Genomic DNA, 24,436 nt, shown 5'->3' on the forward strand with positions numbered 1-24,436 from the left:
GACAGGTAACTGCAAAAGCACGAGTCAAATAACTTTATAGTCATTTCTTTAATGCTGGCTTTTTCAAAATACTTCATGAAACTGATATAGTCGAGATCAGACAACTGAACACATACATATACCACAAGGATACCTCACATGGCCTCGCAGAACACTTTATCTCCCATTTGGTAGAGCCAAAGCAGATGGATTGAGCATCTTCTGGATCAATGTGGATTTTGGGAAAAAAAAAGTATATGCTGGGAGGTAACACCAGCCACCTAGTGTAACAAATTGGAAAAGAAATAAATAATATATGGCCCCATCACTAAGACAGTGGATTGACTGAATTATGGTGACTGGTGGAAGTCAAAACTTGTGAAATATTAAAAAGTTAGATGTTGAAGAGATTGAGCAACAAATGTGTGAGGAGCTATCCACATGTCCACCTGGAGGACCTTGTCCTAAGGATAGCAAAGATGGGAAGCAAGAGAAAAGGTGTCAAATTAGATACAAAATGTAAAATAGCTTGGTATTACTTTCAGAAGAAAGTAACAACCTAAGTAAGGGTAGAAGAGGGGTCTCAAAGTAGGAACAGACAATGATGGAGTCCTAGTAATGAAGAAGTCCATGATAAGTAATGCCAAGCAGCACATGGGAATAGATATTGATTTAAACAATCATAGAAGTGAGAGAAAGTAAGTAAGAAAAAACAGTTATCCTCCTGAACAGTAGTGGGCCAAAGAAGGAAAGACTGGTTTTGGTAGAGGTGTATATAAGAACAGTGGAAGAGGGTGCTCTAAGCATCTACAACACAGACAATCAAATGCAGCCAATCACAAGCAATAAAAAGTATGAAATAAGAAGAGGGCACAGATGAGAGAATGCAAAAACCATGTTACAGATCCAGACAGGCACAGGAATCTGTAAACAGAACGGTGAAGAAGGAATGAACAGAAGAGAGTGGAGAAAACAAGAGAAAAATATTCCATGGTACCATGAAAGATGAAATGAAGTGGACAATGTCACCTAACAACCAGTAGAAACAGGAGTTAAAGGAAAGAATAAAAACCTAAGAAGATAATGTAAACTGAAAATTTACAAATTCAGTCTAAGTCTCCAATGAACTACATGAAATACATTCAGGTGAAAAGGGGAGAGCTTGATGAAGATCATGTACACAAGAAGTCAGAAAGTTCCAAGGTAAAAATAAATGGAACTCAACCCAACAGCAAGGGAACAAAGGAAGGAGGAACTGAGCAAAAGAAGTGGAACAAGTTAAATTGGCAAAAGGAAGGAAATCATCTTCTACATAAAAAATGAAGTGTTTTTGACAAAATATGACAGGACAAGAAGGAACATAGGAGGGTGGTGAGTAAAAGGCAAAGGCACAGACATGGGAACTAGAAAGTGAAATAGAATACAAAGAGCCCAATTCTCAAGCAGGCATAATAGATATAAAAAACAGAATTGACAAAGAAAGGGAAGAATGTCTAAAAGTCTGGAAAAAACAGTCACAAATATGAGGTAGAGAAGGTATTTGGGTGTGAGATAGGAGCTGTTAGAGAAAGGAAACAGCAGATGCCTAACAGCAGCAAAATTAGGTAGAAACAAAGGGGGTAGAAAAAAAACACGAAATAAATTTTTTTTTCTTTCTATAATGACTTCAAACTAATATGAAACTACATTTGTTTATCCTAAGTAGTTTTGAATGCATAACAGTATACATGTATTTATAATCATGTTTTTTTGTTTTATTACCCTTTGAACTTTGTCGAAACTACTATCTGTGTAATTATAAATTGTAAACCACAAGGGGAATGTGCAGCTCATGTCATCAAATTACATAGCCCATGAACTACTCTAAGCTGCTTGCATGAGTGACTCATGAAACATTTTTATTATATTGTTATTATTTATTTTACTTAATCTAATCTTAACTAATCTAGAAATCTCTATTTTTACTTTATAGATTTGTTTACAATAATAAACAATTAATGTGAAAAACAAGACAAAGTATTAACCTAATCTTCTCTTTTCTTGCTCGTCGAGGACACAAACCTACTTTGTTTTATGCTAATGGTAATAATGTATGAAATTTTTATTTAATTACATAATGCATAGATTAACAGCATGTTAAAAGTAGACCATTTAACCTAACTCTCAACATTTTCCTGCTTTCTAACTATGCAACAAGAGCTGTTAAAATCCATTCAAGCTAATTGTTAACTTTCTTATGGGAATAAAGGTAGTACTTTGAGTGAAATTGATAATTTTCTGTTTAGAATACAATGTTATAAGTCATTTGTTAGATGAAAACATGGACTTTCTATAGCTAAGAAAGTAATACACAATTAAATGTTAGAGAAAACTCCTAAAACGGGGATAAAAAGGTGGGTGGCAGGAGAGATCTAAGGTTTTATTTGATAGTTCTGTAAGGAAACAAAATTGAAGGATATAAAAATATAGTTTAAGTAATGAGGATTTCATAGTGAGTAATTTATGTTAATTTTGTACTGGATTATTAGCTAAAATTTGATGCTACACTAAAACTGTTATGCACCAGCAAAGGATACCTGGGGAAATAAAGTAGTGTGAGCTATACATTCACCAAGTAATTTACAACTTATGTGATACGATTATATTGGTTGAACATACATGAAAATGGCAATAAAATTAAAAAGTATAACCAGATGAAAACTGTTACAAACTTTAAACTACTTAAGATAAACGTCTGTAGTTTTCTGCAAGAGTCTGCATTTGTTGCTGTTGCTTTTAAAAATGACACTTTATATTTGTTGTTTGTTTTAATGAAAGAAGTAAAAATGTTTATTTAGGAGACTACAGAGATTTTAGAAATGAATTTGACAATTTTGAAATGGAAGCAAAGTATTTTTAACCTTAACTTGAAACATTCTTTAACTTACATACTCATTCATGTTGTTGTCATTTTTACGGATTGTAAGATCAACGTCTGCTAATAGACTTATCTTGATAGATGAGTCTGCAAATTGTTTTCTGGTTCATGAAGTTAAAAAATTTACCAACACTGATCTAGCTTTTAGTATTCATCAACAAACCAACAATTACATTTTATATGTGTATTTCTTGTTTCAACAAAAACACGAATGAACAGCCACTTTGTGTGTGTGTGTGTGTGTGTAAATAAAATTCGAGAAATTAACTGTGAAATATTGGTTTAATGATACAAGCCAAGTGTTCTACAGCAATGTTCTGAGACTTGCCACTTTTCATTTTTTGCCTCTTGTTTTCTGGTTATTGTTATATAATTTTCAGTGCTTAGGATAAAATGCAAGTGGAGCAAAATGAACATAAATTCACTTTGACCATCAAGACTTCAAGAATTAAGAGAAAGCAATGCACAAAACTGAAAACATTTAACACAATGTTACCAACGTACTGGGATCCAAACCCTCATAAAGCCAGAAGAGAATCAAGCTACTGGAGGTCCAAGAAAGACAATGCAGACCTGCGGGGAGCCATAGCATGAGCTTCCATATTACATGGGGACTGAGACATACTGAATATAATTGGTCTATTAATCTATTGGCACTGAGCCCAATATCCAGCAAGGGGAAGGAGAGAAGAAGGTGTCTCATTTAAAATTTTGGAAAGGGAAGGAGTTACAGGAAATGAAAACAAAGATAAAATGTATACCTAGATTATTAACTCCAGAAAAAAAAAAAAAGAAGAGGCCTGGGTACTTCCAATGGAGGTAAACATGACTGTAGGGGAAGGAAACAGAAGAATGTCAACATCTTCATCCTCTTGTTCAGGAATGAGAGGATAATCAGGAGTCTGGATGAAGATGGACAACTGCTGGCAAACCAAAGCAGTAACACCTTTTGCCAACAATTGTGGGCCAGCCTGAAGCAAGTTAATTGTAATAGGAACAGCAGAGGTAATAGAAAAGTCTGAACAGGGTGATCCGAAGAATTACATATTAAAATAAAAGATTTGTAATGCTAATGTGTAGTAACAAAAATTTCAGAACCCAAGTGTAACAAATGTAAAGTACACTAAGTTTCCATTTAAAAAAAAACTGGGAAAAAAAACTTATTGAAAATTCTGAAAAGTAAAGCATGAATGAAAATGCCTTAACATTATTCCAATCAGAAAGTGAATATAGACTAACGTGCATAGAGGTATTCAGCTGTTCTAGGGTTTTGTCACACAGCAGATTCTAGTGAAGGCACATGAGGGTAAGTAGGAGTATCAAGGCTTCTGTTGAGCAAACATCTGGTCATATAGATGGCAGCACAAGTCAGGGAAATCTATTCTGTGAGAAGAGGCAAGATACTTTATTGGAAACAATATGTCTAACTTCTGATAATTGAAAGCTTAATTTTTTCTAGCCAGATTATGTTGCCTTTAGCCTCTTTCTTTCTTTTGATAATCTTCACCTTCATCTTTTTCTCAATTTGTCAGTGCGAATACATTCTGTTCTACTGCAACTGAAGCAATGCCAGAGGTTGAATATTGTAACACTGGCAGAAAACTAAATACCATTTAAATAAAACTCAATTATTTTAACATAAGTTTATTTTTATTAACTAGATATTCTGACTCACGATGGAACGAACGTACTCCAAATTTTCTTGTCACGTGTTTTACTTATTTCTCAAGAGGTCAATGATTTAAATAACTAAACCCTTATACTTTCTAATTCTTGAAGACAAGAAACCCGCTTGAAGATGACCTAGAAAGGTCAAAACGGTGTTCTCTGCTTTATTAGTAAGCGTTAATACACACACCAGCCATTCTGAGATACACTTTTCCTCTCATTTTCACACACACACAAAGATAACAGTTTTTTAATTCTAGGATTCATGAGCCCTTCTAATATTATTAAAATTTGCTGTGGCAACTAATGCTTATTCCTTCGTTACAGTTATACTTAGCTGGACTTCATCTTGAAAACATACCAATAATGCATAGAAATGTTTACATTAAACTTCAGTAAATATATTTCATTCCTTTAGTGATGCATCTCATTAAGAGTTTCAAGTGCACACAGAGCAGCACTTATTCAAACATTCCTGTATGAGGTAACTAAAAGTTCTCATATGCTTGATTCCATGATTTCTGAATCTCATTAAAGTACCAGATACATTTTACCTGTATTTCAAGTTTTGCTATTTGTGCCTTCAATTTCTCTGTATCATCAGACATAAAATCAATTTTATTTTTTCTTCTGGAAGACCTGGTAGCAGAAGCTGATTCGTTAGCCTCTTCTGTGGAAATAGTAGCCATTTTGGCCTCCAGTTTTGAAATACATTCATCCTACTTTTTCTAGTCTCTCTTCCAAGTCTTTTACGTAGTTTAAATGTAGCTAAATAAGAAAACACTCAGAAAGATGAGTGAGTGACAAGAAAACAAGAAGATCAACTGAATGGTAACATATACAGATAATTTGAATTAAAAGTTGAAATTAGTAACAAAAAAGGCAGCCAGACTGAAAGACAACAATAGATAAAGATAAGCTAACTGATAATAAGATAAGCTGAATGAAAATAAAATGTGAAGATGAGCTGAGTGAGAGGAAGAAAACTAAATGGAAAGAAAACAAAAATAAGATGACTTACAATAATATAAATTAAGTGAAAGGACAACAGAAATGTAAGTTAAACAACATAAAACACAACTATACTGTAAACAGTACTTGTGTATCAACCTACAGAAAATAAGTAAATAATCGTTTGTTTTTTAATTTTGTGCAAAGCTACACGAGAGCTATCTGCACCAGCCATTCCCAACTTAGCAGTGTAAGACTAGAGGGAAGGCAGTTAGTCATCATCACCCACTGCCAACTCTCGGGCTACTCTTTTACCAACGAATAGTGGAATTGACTGAGCACATTACAATGCCCACACGGCTGACAGGGTGAGCATATTTGGTGCCATGGGGATTCAAACCCGTAACCCTCAGATTACAAGTAGAATGCCTTAACACATCTGGCCATGCTGGGCCATAAGTAAATAAGCACTGAAGAAAAGTATGATAGTTTGAGAATATACAAAGGAAAGAAATAACATTTTAATTAATGAATTCCTTAAACAGTTTGAAAATTTACACGATTACACTTATATCCTCCTAGATGGATATTAAACCCTCCTTGAATCTTCACAAACAGAATCAGATATCAGCCAAAACGCAAGATATGAAAAACACAGTAATTACTATCTAACAGATAAAAATGAAAACTGTTCTCAGATTCCAAAATAGACATAATTCTACCAGTCTTAAGCATTAATTTAACTCACAAGTTTTCTAAACTCATAACAACATATTGATATACTGCTTGAATATAGTTCAAGTTAAGAACTGGCCCTTTTTATACCTAATGGTTCAACACTAAATATTCTTCTTTTACAATTATATTTAATTAATAAGTAATAAATTACATGAATAATTACTAAGAGATCAAATAATTTACCTCTTGTACTTCAGCTGTTTGACATTTGGTTCCAAAACTGTTCCTTTCAAGTAAATTATATGGGATGTAACTATAGTAATAGTGGGGTGTGTTATAAATTATCAACACACTCAAGCGTGACACGTATACTCACTGTATGAATACGATACATGATGCAAATAGTGAAATGTAATATAATATGAAAAGTTTTTATAGCATTACAACTGCTGCCTAACACTTCAGAAGAAGACTTAGTTAATTATGAAAATAATAGTATATATATATATATATACACACACACTATTATATATATAAATATATACTGAGTTATATGAGTTTAATGCAATATATATATATATTGCATTAAAATACCATTAAAAATTACTTGATTGGTCATTTTAAAGACTTGACATATTTAAACATACACAGATTACTTATTACTTTATGTTACTGACTTTTTACCCTTCACTAAGCATATGAATGTAAAGGTAGAAACTCAAAATTACTTACTTCTTGTTGCTTTTGAGTCATTTCATGATGTTGAATTTTTTCTGACAAACATTCACACAAGACTGTTTTTTCTTCTAGTATTTTCTCAACATCTTTTAAATTTGTTTCTAGATTTTTCTTATTTTTCACAATATGCTGAATATTTGATTTTAATTCCCGAGACTTTTCCACAATAATTTTTTGTGATTCGTCCTCTAATCCTATTTCAAATGCTAATCCATTAAACACTACCTTAACATTATCCAGCTGGCATTTCAGATATTTATTTTCACCTTTTAAATTCTCCACTTGAGAACTGACATCTTGAAGATACTGTTTTGTTACTTTCAATTGGGACTCAATATCTTCTTTATTTTTGGTCAAGTGTGAGAGAAATTCATTATTTCTTGCCTTTTCAATTTTCAGATCCTCCTTCTCAGAAATCAACATATTATTTTCTTTGTTAATTATTTCAATATTTTCTTACGAACTGGTTATATCTAACTGCAATGTACTAATCTTATCCATAAAATATACTTTCTCACTTGATATCTCTTCAGCTTGCTTAACTAAAGAGCTTTTTTCTTTCTTAATTGTTTCAATCAATTTTTTTAATTCCATCATTTCTGTGTGAATGCTTTCTTTTTCTTCTTAGAGCTGCTGTTTTTCTAACTGATAATTCTTAATTTGAAAAGAAAGATTTTCAACATCAGCAGACTTATTCTGAAGCTCTATGCTGCATTTTTCCATTTCCAAATAAATTCTTCTATTCTCTTTGCAGACCATTTCATGTTCAGTTTCTAAATCATATAATTTAGCTTTCAATTTATCTTTTTCTTCAATCAGACAACTTTTATTTTTAACTTCTACAATTAACTTGTAATTAAAAGTATCATTTTTTTTCATTTAATCTTGCAACTTCCTCTTCAAGATGAGTCATCTGAGAAAGTAATGTTTGTTTTTCACAGATTAATTTATCCTGGGTTGTCTGCATTTCTTTGACACTGGACTGGAACATTTCATTTTCTTTTTGTGCAAATGAAATTTTATTATTTTCATCACAGAGCTCTACTTGTAATTTTTTTCTTTGCATTCAAAAGCAAAACTATCTCTTTTTTTAGATTTCCTACAATTTCCTGAACAACACTATACTTTTTTTTACGAGGTCTTCATTTTCTCTCTGTAAGGCTGCAATTTTAATTTCAAATTCACCATTTGCAAGGTATTCTTTTCAATTCTCCACTTGATCACTCAATAAATTATCTTTTTGTTCATTTTCTGACAAATCTTTATTTCCTTCAAAACATTCTGCATTTCTTAAATGTAATAGTTTACTTTTATCCTTCTTAAAGTTTTCTAAAACTTCTTGAATACTATAAATTTGTTTCGTTATTTGTTTATTTTTTCTTTGCAAATCTTATTTCAAGTTTATATCTTTTATTTAAAATAAGTTGTTTTTGATTTTCAAGATCTGACAGTTTCTCCTTTATTAATGAACCTGTTTCATTTTTCCTTTCATTGTTCATATTTTCTAGTGACTTGTACTGTTGATATAAAACACTTTCTTCTTTCAAAACTTCATCCAATTCTTGCTCAATTTCCTGATATTTCCATTTCCATATTTCCTTTTCATTTAAAGCATTTTTAAGTTCTGCAGAAATCTCTTCTATTTTACACTCTAAAGCAATTAAGTCTATTTTTTCATATTCTTCTTTCAGCTTTGAATAATTTTCATTCAATGTTTCCTTTTCACTGATCAAAGTAGAAACACTGTTTTCTAATGTTGCCACCTTAGAATTCATTAACTCTTGTTCTTGGATAACACTTAATAGATGAAACTTGTCTCTTTCTTTTTATTCTTTTAAATCATGGTTTTCACCAACAATACTTGAATTTTGTTTTAAGAGTTCTGCATTTTCTTTTGTTACACACTCAAATTTAATTTCAAGTTCTTCAAGCTGCTTTTTAAGACCTTCCTCCTAAAAGAGTAAATGATATCACAGTTAGTATAAAAACCCCAAATATTTGCTTGATATTTACTAGTATAAAATACAAAACACCTAGTATTCTATATTTAAAAAAAATAAGACGGTTAACCAGAAAAGATTTTACCCTAACATCGTATATTTTGGAGCAGCTGGTGATATCAACTGAGATGAAAATTCTTTATAATGTAAGGTTCAACAAAATGTTCAAAAAACTTTTTCTTTGAGGGCTCTTATTTAGTCTCAAACACATTATGGATTTTTTTAATCTTCAAATTTCATTAAATAATACAATTTAGTACAAATAATTGAATGTTATGCTACTATTAAAAAAATCACTATTCTATAAAATTTGAAATAAAATATACAAGTTCTCTATAACTTTCTGAATTTACTAGTGTGACTTTGCCTTCACGATAAAACAAAATGGCTCTGGTAGGTAAGGGATTAAAACAGAACACTGAAGAAAAATTATAACGACATTTTAATATCTTAAGAACATGTACAGCAATTCTTCAATTAAGTATCACTGCAAAAAAAAAGATTGAAAATTATCTCTTTATATTTGTCATATTCAATCTTTGAATCATGTCAAGTTTAGTATTAAACCTGGTTGTAAACTATTCACAAAACTTTGTGCTTTATTCCAAAAACAACAGCTGCATACACATGCTTAACTACAATGAGTGCTCAATTTTCAAGTAATTAAAACTATTTGTTTTGTTTTTTCTTTCTTTTTTACAACTGAAGGAGCATCTTTTTACACTCCATAATTTAAAACCTATCCATGTCACACAACTTTGTTCTCTATTCACTTTCACAAGCCCAATAGAAACTGTTGGAAATTAACACAAGACCAAGAAATATTTTTGACAAATTACCAACTTAAAAATAAATATTATTAGGCAGAATAAAATATTATTATGAAACTGAACTCTTATTCAATTTTTATATTTGCACTCAGATGGTAATTAACCATTTGAAACAAAAACTACCCAAAAGTTTACATAATTTACATGTTTTATAACAACAGTGATCACACTAACTTTCTCAATCTCCAAGTTTAAATTATGTTTTCTTGCCTCTTTTTCAAATTGGATACGAGTATTATCCTCAGTTAGGTTTTGGTTTTCCTTTCTAATAGTCTGCAATTACTCCTTTAGCTGCTCCAGTTTAAGAGCTTCTATCTCCTAAAAAAAACGTTTTTTTTGTATCATTATTTTGTCTTCTGTTTTTCACAATGAGAGAAAATATATTTTAATTTTTATGATCTGATCATTAATCTAGAGTAATTGATATGAACCACATTTCTGATTCAATTCATGTGCTTCATATTAATATAACAATAATCAATACCCTTAAGACTTAGATTTTAAGGTATTTTTTTGTTTTACTCTAGTTAAATTTGTTGTTTATATAATTTAGTTTGATACATTTCCTTAAAAGCTAACTTAAGATGTTAGAATATCAAAACTATTGTCAATGGTTACTTGATTTTTGCCAGGAAAACAGAAGTTAATTGTATGCCTAAAACCAGAGTTAACCTCCATGCATACAGAAGGTTACCAAAGTGCACATGCCCTACCTTTGTACAGAGTGCCATTCAACATATGCTACAGAAGCAATTTTGTAACAGTTCACAATAGAGTAAACAACATACAAGATACATAACAAAATATAGCAATTATATTAACAAAATTATTATTATTAAGCTAGAAATTAAATATTATCATACAAGGGGATCAAGAATACTGAATAATATTTCAATCAGTTTTCAAATTTTGCTACTTAAATGAGAACTATGAACATAAAAGTAATACAACTGAGGATTTACATAACTGACAAAAAGACTAGTTAAGAACTCAAGAATCATTACAATATGATCAGCAGAATACTTCATACAAAATGTTTTGCCATAACAATATACACTTGCATTCTCTCACAATAGCACTGAGGGTGTTACTGAAGGTCAAAAGCATTAGCATCTATGGCCTCATTCGACACGATATACAGAGAATCTGTTTATTACTATAAAAACAAGGTCTCTCTCTAACTGCAACCAAACTTTGGTTTTAGGGTTAAAACAAATTTAAGCAAGAAAGTTATTCAATATTCTTTAGTGTCTCAGATTACTAAGGTGAACAAACATCTTGTTATTTTTTTACACTTTCCACAAGTGCACGCACACTTGTTTATACTAAGTAATGTTTTAACTTTTCATTATAATAACCAAGCTTTAAACTTTGAGGAAATGATCATACCTCAGAAGGATCCTAATCACTTTCAAAAGATTCACTAGCTTCAAAATCATCTTCCATTTTGGCCCTCTTCCTTGAGTTAAACAGTGCTTTTTGCATGATCTCCAACCTTTTTTTCTATCAATTCTTCTGCATTTTCTTCTGCTTGTCTTAAATGTTCGCTGCACAACAATAATTTAAAACTTAATAATTATTCTAGATATCTGCAGAAGTAACCTCTGGCTTGAAATTATATCATAAAAAAAATATTAACTACAAAGTATCAATTCTTTGGGTGAGATTCTATCTGTATTTACTATTAAACAACATATCAATAATACTACAAAAAATAATCTCTAGTCAAGCTCAACCTGCTCATTTCCTTTTTACTAGAAGTTATTTTAAAACATAAGTGATAAGATTTTACAACTATGGTTAAATAAACTGTTGTTAATGGTAGAGAAAGCTTGCACTTGTGAGTTTTGATCATATTATGTACTGAAAATGTTTCACTTTAAGGGAATTAACAAGAACTATTCAATATAATTTTATGTTTATAGTTTTTAATTAATGTATAAAATTTGCAAAATGAAAGACAAATTCAAAACCTAATAATTGGATACTTACATATCAGAACCTAAATAAACTACATAATTTTTTTTATACATAAAAGTGTTTAAACATCTATCAATTGAAAGAAGCTGATGAAGTCCTTTAACTAAACCAAAAATATTACATTTCTCTCCCTGGCTTGTTTGTATATTCAAATGTTTCTTATTAAGTAGTCATAATTACAGATAATACCTTAAGTGAATCTTTGAGAGCTATAAAACTGTTCAAAATTGCCATTTTTTTTTTTTTTAAGAGATATCCAAAATAAGGCACAGCTCACTTATACGTGTTCTCTATCTTAACAAACAACTCTGAGTACTCTTGGCACACTTCTTCTCTTATGCCAATTTCCATTCGAGCCATCTGACGTTTGGCATCAATCAATTCTTGTTCAAGGAATTTCACTAATTGGATAAGCTTCTGTAATAATAATAAATGTAATACAATAAACAGTGGTAAAATTTCATGTTTATTACCAACAATTCTATGTGGGTAGAAGCAATGGCTCTATTTTCTTGTGTATGTGGTACAATGATATACAATACATCTATTTAATTCTTTCCTAAGTGTCAGTACAAAAATTTACACACATGAAGTGTCACAGACATAATGGTTAATGTATAAGTAGTTTAAACTATTACACTTCATCAATTCAAATTTAATTTTGAAAATTATGAAAGCTGTTACTCAATGCGTAAAAATACGAGCTGGTAAACATGTCTATTACTGGTGTAAAATCAGTTTGTTCTGATACATTTTCTGAATGTTGCAATTTAATTTCTACACACAAGATTAGAAACGACAAGAAATGCTAAATGCACAAGTAGGTTGGTTGGTTGATTTAGTGTTTTATGGCACAAAGCAGCTAGGCTATCTGCGCCAAATGTCCGGTAAAATGGTAAAAATAAAGTAAATGTAGTAAAATTCATAAAAAGGAAATGAAGGTAAAAAAAAAAAGCACAAGTAAATTATATCTCAACACAAACAACACTGACAAAAGAACATATGGTCATATGTTAGTGTTCATGGGGGTTGCTGCGCATGGAAGTTGTACAACTCTCCTACTGATGAACTGCAACATTATGATGCTTCTGTTACAGGGCTAGTGCAATTTACACAGACCTGTGTAAGGGTGGGAGTTTATTCAAGACTTATGGTATGCATAAGAAATTCCATGGCAGTTGCATGTGAGGTAACAGCTCTCAGTGGGGTAGAGAGATGAGTAGTGTTTCTTAGCTAACTTATAAAAAAGATGTATAATCTTTAACAATAATAATAACAAGCAACTTATATTAACTTCTTTATCAATTGAAGCACATTTAACAAATATCTCTAAGTACAAATGTTTCTCAATTAGTCCTTTAACACTAGTACTGCCATACTAAAATAAATTTGATCACTGCATTTTCAATTTGTCAGATAAAACTCAGAAGTTATAGTTGGGCACATTAAATCAAACATTGTTACAGTCAAAACACCATATAAAAATGAACAATTATGCATAAAACACTTCAATAAATTAAATATTATAGTAAAATATCAAAATAAACTAGCGGGTAAACAAGTGTAAATAAACACAGAAAATTAAATAAAATGGAGAAGTTTTTTTCCCCCTAAACAGTACACATTTGTAAAGATTATAAACATTTTTGCAACTGTCATTTTGTAATGTGAGTGCACTTTCATGTAAATAAACTTCAAAGTAACCAAATTAGCACAATTCATGGACATGAAATGGTTTTCACCTTCAGCCGTGCATCTACTACACTAAAGTATTTCACACAGGACACATTTATAAGATGTTTGGCTACTGTATTTATATATCTGGTATTGTTTTGTTTTGCATGTATCACTGAGTTTCAGTTGAGGTGCCTGCGTAGTTCTCTCACATTTTTGTAGAGCTCTGGCTAGCTTCAAGGTTACCCACTCCTACTGGTATTTTCTCCAATGCATTTCTTGTACTAAAATCAAAAAAGTAACAGCTGCCAAGCAAGGATATTGTAAAATATAGAAACTGGCCAATAACGAGAACCAGCTTTCAGTTTAGTTACTGATGTGCCATCTGATCTACAACGTCTACTCCATACTTTGTTTAGTTATATAAAAGTACATGCTCTGGCTTTTCCTTCTTATCATTCTTGACACCAAATGACCTGTAAATAGTTGGTATAACACAGTCACTTTTACAAAACAGTATTAAGGTATAGCTGTAGTTGCAAGTTTTGTATACATGGAAGTTCTCTTGCTGTTTTGTTCATTATTCCATCAAAGCTAGTTTTTTTTCCTGCAATTTTTTTGCCAACTGCATTAAAGTAACAAAATTGTCTGTAGCCACATTCCTTCCTTTTTCTAAGTACAGTATCATCAGCACGAGTATCACACTGTCAACCAGTCTGTTTGAAACTGTGAGAGTTATAACTTTGCAGGTACAAATAATTTTTAGTTAATGTCCAATGCCAACAAAAACTGATTTCTTCAAATTTATGCAGTTTGTTTGCCATGTATTCTATCCAGAGATGTCATACTTTTCTAGGAAACAAAATTTATCACACATAAAATGTTCACTTACGTTTTCCCACTACTTTTCTCTCTTCTCACATCTTAAAGAAAACAGTCTTTTGAATGCTTGCATAATTTTTGACAGAGACCAGTACTATGTACATTAACATATATGTTATCCATAGCATGTTACTATACATTTTCTCCTAGAAATAACATAAGAACATGACATCATTTTCAGGTACTTGAACCAAGTATTAAACATGCAAGTCTCTAAAAACGATACACTATTAAAGTACAAGGAACCTGTCTAAGCTGTTCAATCCACTAAACTTAAAAAATACAACTCAAAGTCAGGCTTTATCATTTAAGTACTTATCATACTTTCTTTAATAGTTAATGTATCTCTTCTGAAGGAAAACCATTCTAAAGGTTTATCACCCTGCTGAAGAAATAAAAAAATTGTTTTAACAGAAGATGACTAGTATCTTGCATAGATTGTCCTAACATTTTCACTATTAAGTGCAGAAAAAAAAAATGATGCACTGATACCAGTAGTTTTTTTAACCATCTTATGTAACTCAGTTGAATCACTGTAACTAGTTTTTTTTTAAATTTCTGAAATATTTTTCATTGTGCAACAACCAACCTTTATGTCCGAGGTATAGTAATGTTTTTACTAATGATACCACTGTAATATAACAGTTTTTCTGGCTTCCTAACTGTGCAATAAGAACCATTAAAATCAGCTAAGCTTGTGAATGTTTTCCCATGGAAATAGTTTGAACATGGAAAATTCAGAATAATAAATGCAACATATTCTTCAAATGCTATAAGAAAAGGTTCATTGTGGTAAAAAACTAAAAACTTCTACGTCTGTAAGAATAGGTTTTGTAATGTTTTGTACATTAAATTTATATTGTACAAGGAGCTTAAATTATACATACACAATATAAATTATACATATACAATATATATATTAACTTTCTGAAATCTTGAAACATAATTAGTAATTTTAGTTTTATTTAATATAAATTTTTAATCTTTATGTAACATGCATTTCCAAATAATTTAACATAAAGCTTTTTTACTGTTTGATACATCTATTGCTAAATTATTTTCTGATAAATGTAGAATATCCCAAATTTTAAATAAACATTCAAAACCAAATTTCTAACCTGATATACATCATCAGCTTTGGACTCCTCTGGATTACCAGTGTCTTCTTCCTCCTCTACAAGACTTTCTTCTTCCATTATTGACATAGAAGCCTTAGCCACTTGCCTTCCTCGACTAAAACTGGACCAGCGATGACTGGACATAGCCCAAGCTTCTGTTAACCTGCTAACAACATTGCTCACCACTGACAACTTTTGAGGATCATGCCAGTCAGTAGTCACAATCTGAAAAGATGGGTATTTCTTCAAGTAGATGTATGAGAGACATCCCAAAACAAACCATTTATATAAATGTTTCTAATGTTCATGATAATAGTCATCACAATAATTAAGCAAAGAAACTAACTTGTCATCATAATGCATTTTCCAATTTTGAAAAAGTTAATATCATAGCTTTAACCACTGTTTACTCATATCTAGAACCATACTTTATAGAGGTGAATTTTAAGAGAAATTAGGAAAGTTGTACAGTTAACAGTTACCCTTAGTTCCTTCCTCCTGCAAATATAAAATGGGCAAAACTCAAAAGATTTAGGAAATTAGTCCTTTCAATCTTTATGTGACAAAAACCTGTGTACAACTGAATTTTTTTCAGCTATTTCACATACTTTGCACAGTTTGTAAAGAACAGTGTTTAATTACCAATATTCATTTTTATATCACCCAAAATACACTATATTCATAACCATTTTCACAAAATTAGAATTATTTTTTTCTTTTATTTTGAAATTTTTTTTCCCACAACTGGAGCTAAACAAGCTGTAAAAGTGTAAGTGTGGGGGGGTAGGAATTCTTAACGAGCAAATAACTTGTGTATAAAGTAAGTTAAACATGTATAAGATAAAATTCAAAACATACAAGTTATAAAAAATTTACAACAAAAATTGTGGTTTCTACAGTACACAATCATACTTTTCACAATACTCTGCACCTTCCTCCACTCTCCGATTTGCCTGTGCAGTTCTAAGTCTACTAGCACTTTAACATGCAAATTTTGTATTTTCTGCATAGTTCCCATAGTTAATTAATTTAACTTTCAACTTATTTAATTTGCAAAGGACCAGAGCATGTATTAAGTCAGTTTGGTTTTATACATTAATGACCACTTCATTCAGAGTTATTATGATCATACTCATACACATAAAGGACTAAGGCTTTTGCAGTTGATTAAAAGATTAGATCTTCTTACTAATGAAACAGTACTTGCTTGGGACAGAAAGTAAAATAACAGAGGCATGCATATATATTATTCTTTTATATTTGTTCAGAAATACTATTTTCCACATTTTTAAATGTTACTTTAAAAAACAATTTTTATCTCCGTCATTTACTGAACAAACTGGAATAATTATACCCATATGGTATTAATCACTTACAACAAATCTGACTGCATAATTTATTTTCAAGCAGAATGACAGGAATGAAAAACTGTTTAACTCTCACTTCAAGCTCAAGCAAATTGACCAAATTTGGACACAAACATAACAATAATTTCCATAATATATCTTTTAAAATGTTTGTGTATCTTTTGAATATACCTTCTGAAGAATGTTTAATATAATTATTTTCATTATCTTACCTAATTTAACCAAACAAGTTTCTAATTTTTTACATGTATATCGATGAGAAAAGTTTTCAAACTGAAGACAAACAACACAACAAACAAACAATGCTCTACATAGAATACAATGTGATATAATACACCATTTGAGGTATTAAAACCTTGGATTTCTATTGGTTAAAAATAATAGTTTACAAAATCATAGAGTACTACTGACAACTGAAAGAGAGGATGTGACAAGGAGGCATGGGAAGTGGATCTAATTTTACAGTTTATGACTCTGTAAACAAAGAAGGTTGAAAGTTATAAAAGTTATACATTCCCTACGTGACATCTATATTATAAAAAATAATTCACATTCAATCTCATACTTCTCGGAAAGGTGTTAAATTAATTACAAAAGAAAACCTACAAACCAAATATCACAATCCTCATACCACGAAAGACTGAAGTTTTTTAAACATTCCATTATAAAACTAAAAACTTAAAATTTATTTAACATTAAAATTTGACTTAACTATATTTTAATGCCAAGTTTATTCTTATATAATTATAAAGTAGTTTAATTAAAATGTTGAATATCACTAAGTTTTGACATGCACACTGTGACATACCCAAAGGAGGGAGGTTAAATATAATTATAGTTCCCTGAATTTAGTTTATATATATAATTTTTTTTATATAAAAAGTCTGGACTTAGTTTGCCTAGATTAATAACCCAAAAGTTAATGTGGCAGTTGTAAACAATACAGCATAACAATGATTCTTTGTATTAAAATGATAAAAATGGTCCATTAAATAACATTACATAAATGACTTATTGCCATTATTAGAAAATTATAGTTTACAATAATTCTGAATTTATTGAGTACAACTTCACAAAATTTAGCAAACTTCAGAATTTTTAATGAAGTATTTTTACTGAAGTTGTCTGTGAATCTTAATTCTGAGTTGGTCTGACTTAAACTAGTTTGTGTGTAAAAACATTTTCTTTAATCTTTAAGATTTTATATTTCACTTGTATGACTTCTAGAACCTCATAAATTAATAGTTTTTTCAGTAGAATGTTTATACTTTTTCTGCTGTTTTTACCTAACATAATAGATATTGTGAATTTAGAATTATATGGTACAGTGAAAAGTTAAAAGCATAAAATAAAAATAAATTGTCCATTTTTCTTTGTAGAATGATTTCATGTTGCAACAATTACACGCTATTTATTCTTACAGCTAAACCTAATCCTTTTGAAATTTGGGTTCATTTAGTTTTACACTACTGCATTTAGTCCATCCCAAAGTACATCCAAAACCATTTACTACAGTGGACCAGCTTTGTGTATACAAACACAATTGATTACAAAAAAAAAACTATGCTGTGTCCCTCGCACAAGTATGTGCTAAGACAGAAAAGAACAAGCAATGTTTTTTTTCATTTTTATATTCTAGTTAATCTTGTAACAATAAATACATAAATATAAAACAACAAGGAATTTAGTACTTACATTCAAAATATTAAACTATTATTTTATGTTATATCAATTAGTATAGCATATAAAAATAATCTTGGCTAATAATCAATATTTTAATAATATATGTTTTAAGTTCCTAATTCTAAAAGGCAATATATTTTTTTAAAATCCTGAATTTCTCCTATGTTACACTTTCTCTCTGAATCTTCTCCTTTGCATCCACCACCCCTCCAAAAAGTATGAAATTAAATGTAAAGTACTTATTATAAAACCATCATTGCACAGACAAACCATAATTTTTATACTGTTTGCATGTTATTAGTTTGTGTTCATTGATGCAATATGTAATTAAATAAAAATTACTTATTGCATTAGTATAAAGAGTAGGTTTGAGGGTTCTTGACAATTGACAGCAAGAAAAAAAGAAAATTGGATACTATTTCTTTCTATTCATGTTGATTATTTATTATTATAAAAGTAATTACAAAGTAAAAATAGGAAACATTTTAGGTTAGTTAAGATTAAATTAGTTAAATTAATAACACTAATACTATAATAAAAACATTTCATGAGGCATGCATGCAAGCACACTAATGGGTAATGTAATTATGTCAATAGTGTAATACAAACTGCATGTTCCCCAAGTGATTTACAGCTTATGGCATAGACTATAGACAGAAATGGTGCAAATGGCAATAGAAAAATAAAAGTTAATTATAAATAGATATATATACTATTATGAGCTTAGAATAAAGGAATTCAGTTATGGTATAATTAAGCCCTTCTAGAAACAAAATTGTGTGTGTGTGATTAACAGATCAGTCAAATTGACTGATACTGTATAGGTAGGGTAGTGAAAATAACAGATAAAATATAAACGATTTACTGGAGAAAAAAAACTGGATTACACAAAAGAAATTGATGTGAAAAAAGTACTTTTAATCTCAACACAAACATTACTTTGCACCTGTACTATCCAAAACTAATACTCTGTATATTCATGGTCAAATCTAAACCTGTGTTTTAGTTTATTACAAATACTTCACTGAAAAATATATGATTTTTGTGTGTGAAAAACTTAGTGTTAACTACAAGGCCACTAAATTCTATGAAGACACTTTTCTGAAAAGGTGGCACTCTACTTGTAATCTGAGGGTCGTGGGTTCAAATCCCCATCACACCAAACATTCTCCCCTTTTAGCCATGGGGGAGTTATAATGTGATGGTCAATCCCACTATTCATTGGTAAAAGTGGCCCAAGAGTTGGCACTGTTTACTAGCTGCCTTCTCTCTAACCTCACACTGCAAAATTAGGGACAACTAGCACAAATAGCCCTCAAGTAGCTTTGCACAAAATTTAAAACAAAACAAACCAAACACTGTATAGAAAGTACTAAATCTATAGACTTTAAATTGAGCCCATGTTGAGATTTAACCAACTTTATATCCAACGTATATAATTAAACATAGCATCATAAAGTAGGCCACAATTCAGATACTGTTTAATGTCAAAAGAAAATATTTTTAAAAATTCTCAGTCTTACCTTGTGTTTGTCATATCATATTTAAACACTAGTCACCTTTACATTTACTAGATATTAATATATTTTCTATCCTTAACTTTTAAAGTTGTTTTCAAACCATATATTCTTATTGGTTGCACATTTATAACTGTTGAGCTTATTTTTGAATTTCATGACCACAACAATCCTTTTGAATTTTGAAGCAAAAAAAGTAAGAAGCGAAATGTGCGTGTAGGTGGAGTTGTTACCCATAGCAGAAACAAAATTTTTTATACCCTATTTATCACTTAAAGCCAGTTATATAAATGTTACTTTGAGGCATTCTATTCTTGTAGGTTACATATTTTTAAGTTATAAAAAGAATACATATAAGGTACACAATGTTTTTATTTGTACAACATATATATAGATAAAATAAAACAAAATCTAAGCCCATTTTAACAACACCCTGAAGTGCACAATTTCACGTAATGCAGTACACATCAGTATATACGAATCTCTACTGTGTTCGAACTGTGAAGTGTAAGCATTCACGAAAGAATAAAATATAAATTTCTTACCAGGCACATGAGAGGCAATAAAACAATCAAATTACAATGATGTGAAGATTTAAAAATGTGATCATCATTAACTCTCTTGCTACTCACTCAGTTCATGATCCCAAATTAACATTTATAGAATTTCCATACTATACCATTTAATGTTTTGTGTATTTTCTCAAAATTTTGCAAGCTTTCACTAAATATTACAAATCTTTTGTAAACAAAATAAATCAGAGCACCAAATGATGTATTTTCAGTAAAAATTCTCAGTGGTCTTCATGTTAAGATTATAAATGCTTTCTTTATCTGAAATTTCTAATTTCCTTTGTATAATCACTAAACAATCTCAGATAATCAAACATTTTTCCAGTAAAACTTTATATTTTATCTGTTATTTTTTCTACCCAATTCTATATTCATTTAATAAATCTGATTTACCTTGTAACCACCATAAAAGAAAATACAAAATAAATCTAAGCTACTTCCTTCTGGTATGACTGCAGATTATAACATGAAACTACAGGGTGTCCTGAAAGTCAATGTGCACTTATATATTTATTAACAGACATGTTTCAATATAGAATACAGGAGGTAAATATGAATGACAATTATAAACAATGTTGAAAGTGATCCCCGGTGGCATCAATACAGGCCTGGATCCTTCTTAGTTTGTTTCTAAACACCGCTATCAGTTGCTGGCTTGAAATAGACTGAATAAAATATGATTACAAAACTGCACAGTGACTTTCCAAACACCATGTATATTTGGTTAACTTAAATAGCTTAATGCTTGCAATAGTATACACCTGTTTCAACTTAAATGTTATTTTATTGATTTATGAGCCATGTACAATTAAAAATCCCACCACATAAGTTTTAAATCAATTGGCAAATGTCTAGCTCACCTCAATGTATCAAATTAAATAATGCATGAGCTAGTTATAACCACACCCCATTAGGAAGATTATTATTCTTTGTCTAACCTAACAAGTTCCTAATTTTTATAATTCAGTTACTTTTGTAATAAATGTAACATGTCATTTGATAGATTAACACTTTGGTCATTAATTGTTTATGAAAAATTCGGTACAAGACATCAGTGAAGTGTTGGCAATTTGTTAAAGAGAATGTGACAGCTGTGTGTGGAAAGTGGGGTCTGATTTTCCAGTTTATCACTCCATAAACAAATAAGACTGACGGATATATATTGTAATGAACAATTTACGTTAAATTCTGTACCTGTTTCAGAGGTGATAAATTAGAGAAGAGGGAAAACCTACAGAGCAAATGTTACAAATTTTTATAACAGGATAGATTGAGAATTTTTTCAAGCATCACTTTCAAACATAAATAATATTAAACTTTCATTTATTAACTATGCCACATTTATTCATACACAATAATAAAAATTTAACTCTCATTACAGATCCCATCCATTTGACCAAGTTCATGACCCTAAATTGACGTTTATAATTTCCATACTAAAACTTGAAAAATTTTGTCTATCTTGTAGAGGGAGAAGAAAAACGTTAATGAGGTATTTTCACTAAAGATTTCTCCATTACTATATGGAGTCAAAGGGTTAACTGTTTTAGTAATTTTTATATTAATATTAAAAATACATTTCTTCTTCACCTGAAAAATCTAAAATTTCATTTGCATTATTTCTAAAATCTCCAAAATAGTTTTAAAACTGTTGTTCCTGTAAAACTTTATATATCATTATTTTCTCTACTTTCACACAATTTGAGGTTGGTATTTCACATACCTTGTGACCATCAAAGAACATATTTAAATTACCTTTTGTCTTTTCAAAATGACTTCAGATTATAACATGAAACATTCATTTCACTTAAATAGCTTTAATTTCATAACAATATACATCTGTTTATACCTAAATGTTACTGTTTCATTGCTTTTGAACCTTGACTAAATTATATTAAATTACATTGTGCTCAAGCTGGTTGATTAATTGATTGATTTAGTGTTTTATGGCACAAAGCAGCGAGGCTATCTGCGCCAGACATTCGGTAAAAATGTAAAAAAAAATAAAAATAAATAAATAAATGTAGTAATAGACATAAATGGAAATAAAGGTAAACCAAAAAAGTATAAAACCAATGTTGACACCTAGTCTACAATGTTAAGATAGAAGGCAGAGTATAAGAAGTTGTAAGGTATTTACTCTAGCAAAAAGGTAATGATCATAACCCGCCAGGAAGATTAACAGGTAAGTTCAAGAACCACCGTCAATCACCTGAAGTTGGCCTTTCCAGTCCTGGTTCCGGGTTATGTGTCATAGCAGCTATTATCAAAATGTAAAAGAATAAAAGTTTTAAAAGACACTCCGCAAAATCGTAATAATGAGTAGCCAAATCTCCAGTAAAAAGATAAAGTCAAGTAAATGGAGTAAAATTTGTAAAAGTAAATGAAGGTAAAAACAAAACAGCAATTAAAACAGAAAATGGTGTAAAAACCAATGGTGACATCCAGTCTTCAAATTTGTAAAATATTTACTCTAGCAAAATGTTAATGATCATAACCCACCAGGAAGACTAACAGGTAAGTTCAAGAACCACCGTCAATCACCTGAAGTTGGCCTTTCCAGTCCTGGTTCCGGGTTATGTGTCATAGCAGCTATTATCAAAATGTAAAAGAATAAAAGTTTTAAAAGACACTCCGCAAAATCGTAATAATGAGTAGCCAAATGTCCAGTAAAAAGATAAAGTCAAGTAAATGGAGTAAAATTTGTAAAAGTAATTGAAGATAAAAGCAAAATGGCAATTAAAACAGAAAATGGCGTAAAAACCAATGTTGACATCCAGTCAACAAAGTTGTAAAGAACTACCTGTAGCAGAATGGTAATGATCGTAACCCGCCAGGAAGACTAACAGGTAAGTATAAAAACCACCGTCAGTCACCTGAAGTTGGTCTTTCCAGTCCTGGTTCCGGGTTATGAGTCAATATGGCCAGTACTTAAAAGTTAAGTAGTAAAAGTGTGAAATGATATGCAGCAAAAGTATAATAACAACTCGCCAGGATGACTAACGAGTAGTTCAAACGGATAGTTCAAACAGGAGCGTTAGTCACCTGAAGTTGGCCTTTCAAATGAAGTAGATAACGGCAAGAGCGACAGAGGAAACATAAGGAAAAGAACATCACGTTCACGGTTTATAAACCTTCGTCGACATTTTTAAATTTGATTTTGAAACGCAGTTACTTTTTAACTAACGATATAACTAACTATTCTTTTTTCATATTTGAAATGCGACTGAACTGTTTTGGAGCAATTAACATATATTTTCCTTTTTTTCTTTATCTTTGTTTTCTATTCTTACTTGTTTTTACCAGAGCTGTTAGACAGAATGATTCAGAAGTAAACAATCAAAAAGTACGGTAAATTTTGTTACGATTTCTTGTACAATAAAACTTTCCTCTATTCCTTTGGCTTTGTGAATAAAACGTAATTAATTTTTGTGCAGATTAGTTCAAACTTAAAAAATCTATAACTTCCTGATGAATGAGAGAGTTCAAATAGATACGTATGGCACACTACTCAAATAAAGAGTTTTCAAAACGTTTCTTTTCCTTTTTTGACACAATTCGACGATGTTATTGTTTACCACGGAATAAAACTCGTAGTGTGAACTCTTGGGACATTAACGAAATGTTAGTTGGAAACTTTGGACGAGTCAAAAAAAAGTCTTACAATTCTCGGTAAACTTATGATTACATATTTTGTATACATTATGAATAATTTAATTTGCTCGTGTTATTTTGTTGGTGAACGAAACTGTAAGTTTAAGTGGTTTAATGACAAAAAGGTTTGATTATTCCCTTTGAAAACGTAAGGTATTTTGTAGACACCTGTCACATGAAACGTCTCTAATTTTAGTAACTTTGTAAATACTCTGTCAACAATATACG

At 30.4% G+C, this 24,436-nt stretch overlaps 2 protein-coding genes across 3 annotated transcripts; both read right to left on the minus strand.

Moving 5' to 3' along the window:
• Positions 1–4,956: 4,956 nt before the first annotated feature.
• Positions 4,957–8,318, minus strand: LOC143238662 (uncharacterized). 2 transcript variants are annotated; one of them, XM_076479079.1, is made up of 2 exons: positions 6,926–8,318; positions 4,957–5,332 (listed from the first exon to the last, which is right to left on the minus strand). In XM_076479079.1, exons 1-2 carry the CDS (start codon positions 7,352–7,354, stop codon positions 5,279–5,281), a joined length of 483 nt encoding a protein of 160 aa, XP_076335194.1. In that variant the 5' UTR covers positions 7,355–8,318; the 3' UTR covers positions 4,957–5,278. The 2 variants fall into 2 exon arrangements, with proteins under 2 accessions (XP_076335194.1, XP_076335195.1); XM_076479080.1 differs by lacking the exon at positions 4,957–5,332 and adding an exon at positions 6,439–6,479.
• On the minus strand, positions 8,312–22,447 carry LOC143238663 (uncharacterized). The gene is made up of 4 exons (XM_076479081.1): positions 22,310–22,447; positions 15,416–15,640; positions 11,151–11,308; positions 8,312–8,883 (listed from the first exon to the last, which is right to left on the minus strand). Exons 2-4 carry the CDS (start codon positions 15,557–15,559, stop codon positions 8,829–8,831), a joined length of 357 nt encoding a protein of 118 aa, XP_076335196.1. The 5' UTR covers positions 15,560–15,640; positions 22,310–22,447; the 3' UTR covers positions 8,312–8,828.
• Positions 22,448–24,436: the final 1,989 nt, after the last annotated feature.

The sequence above is a fragment of the Tachypleus tridentatus genome, chromosome 13 (genome assembly GCF_004210375.1).
Source record: "Tachypleus tridentatus isolate NWPU-2018 chromosome 13, ASM421037v1, whole genome shotgun sequence".
NCBI classification, from domain to species: Eukaryota; Metazoa; Arthropoda; class Merostomata; order Xiphosura; family Limulidae; genus Tachypleus; species Tachypleus tridentatus.

Coding starts and splice junctions, on each gene's coding strand:
- LOC143238662 (XM_076479079.1), bottom strand. CDS start 7,354: ATGTTGATTTCTGAGAAGGAGGATCTGAAAATTGAAAAGGCAAGAAAT. Junction 5,333..6,925: donor TGACTCAAAAGCAACAAGAA/GTAAGTAATTTT, acceptor TTTCTTATTTAG/CTACATTTAAACTACGTAAA.
- LOC143238663 (XM_076479081.1), bottom strand. CDS start 15,559: ATGTCCAGTCATCGCTGGTCCAGTTTTAGTCGAGGAAGGCAAGTGGCT. Junction 11,309..15,415: donor AAGCTGATGATGTATATCAG/GTTAGAAATTTG, acceptor ATTGTTGTGCAG/CGAACATTTAAGACAAGCAG. Junction 8,884..11,150: donor GTGATTAGGATCCTTCTGAG/GTATGATCATTT, acceptor TTACTCTTTTAG/GAGGAAGGTCTTAAAAAGCA.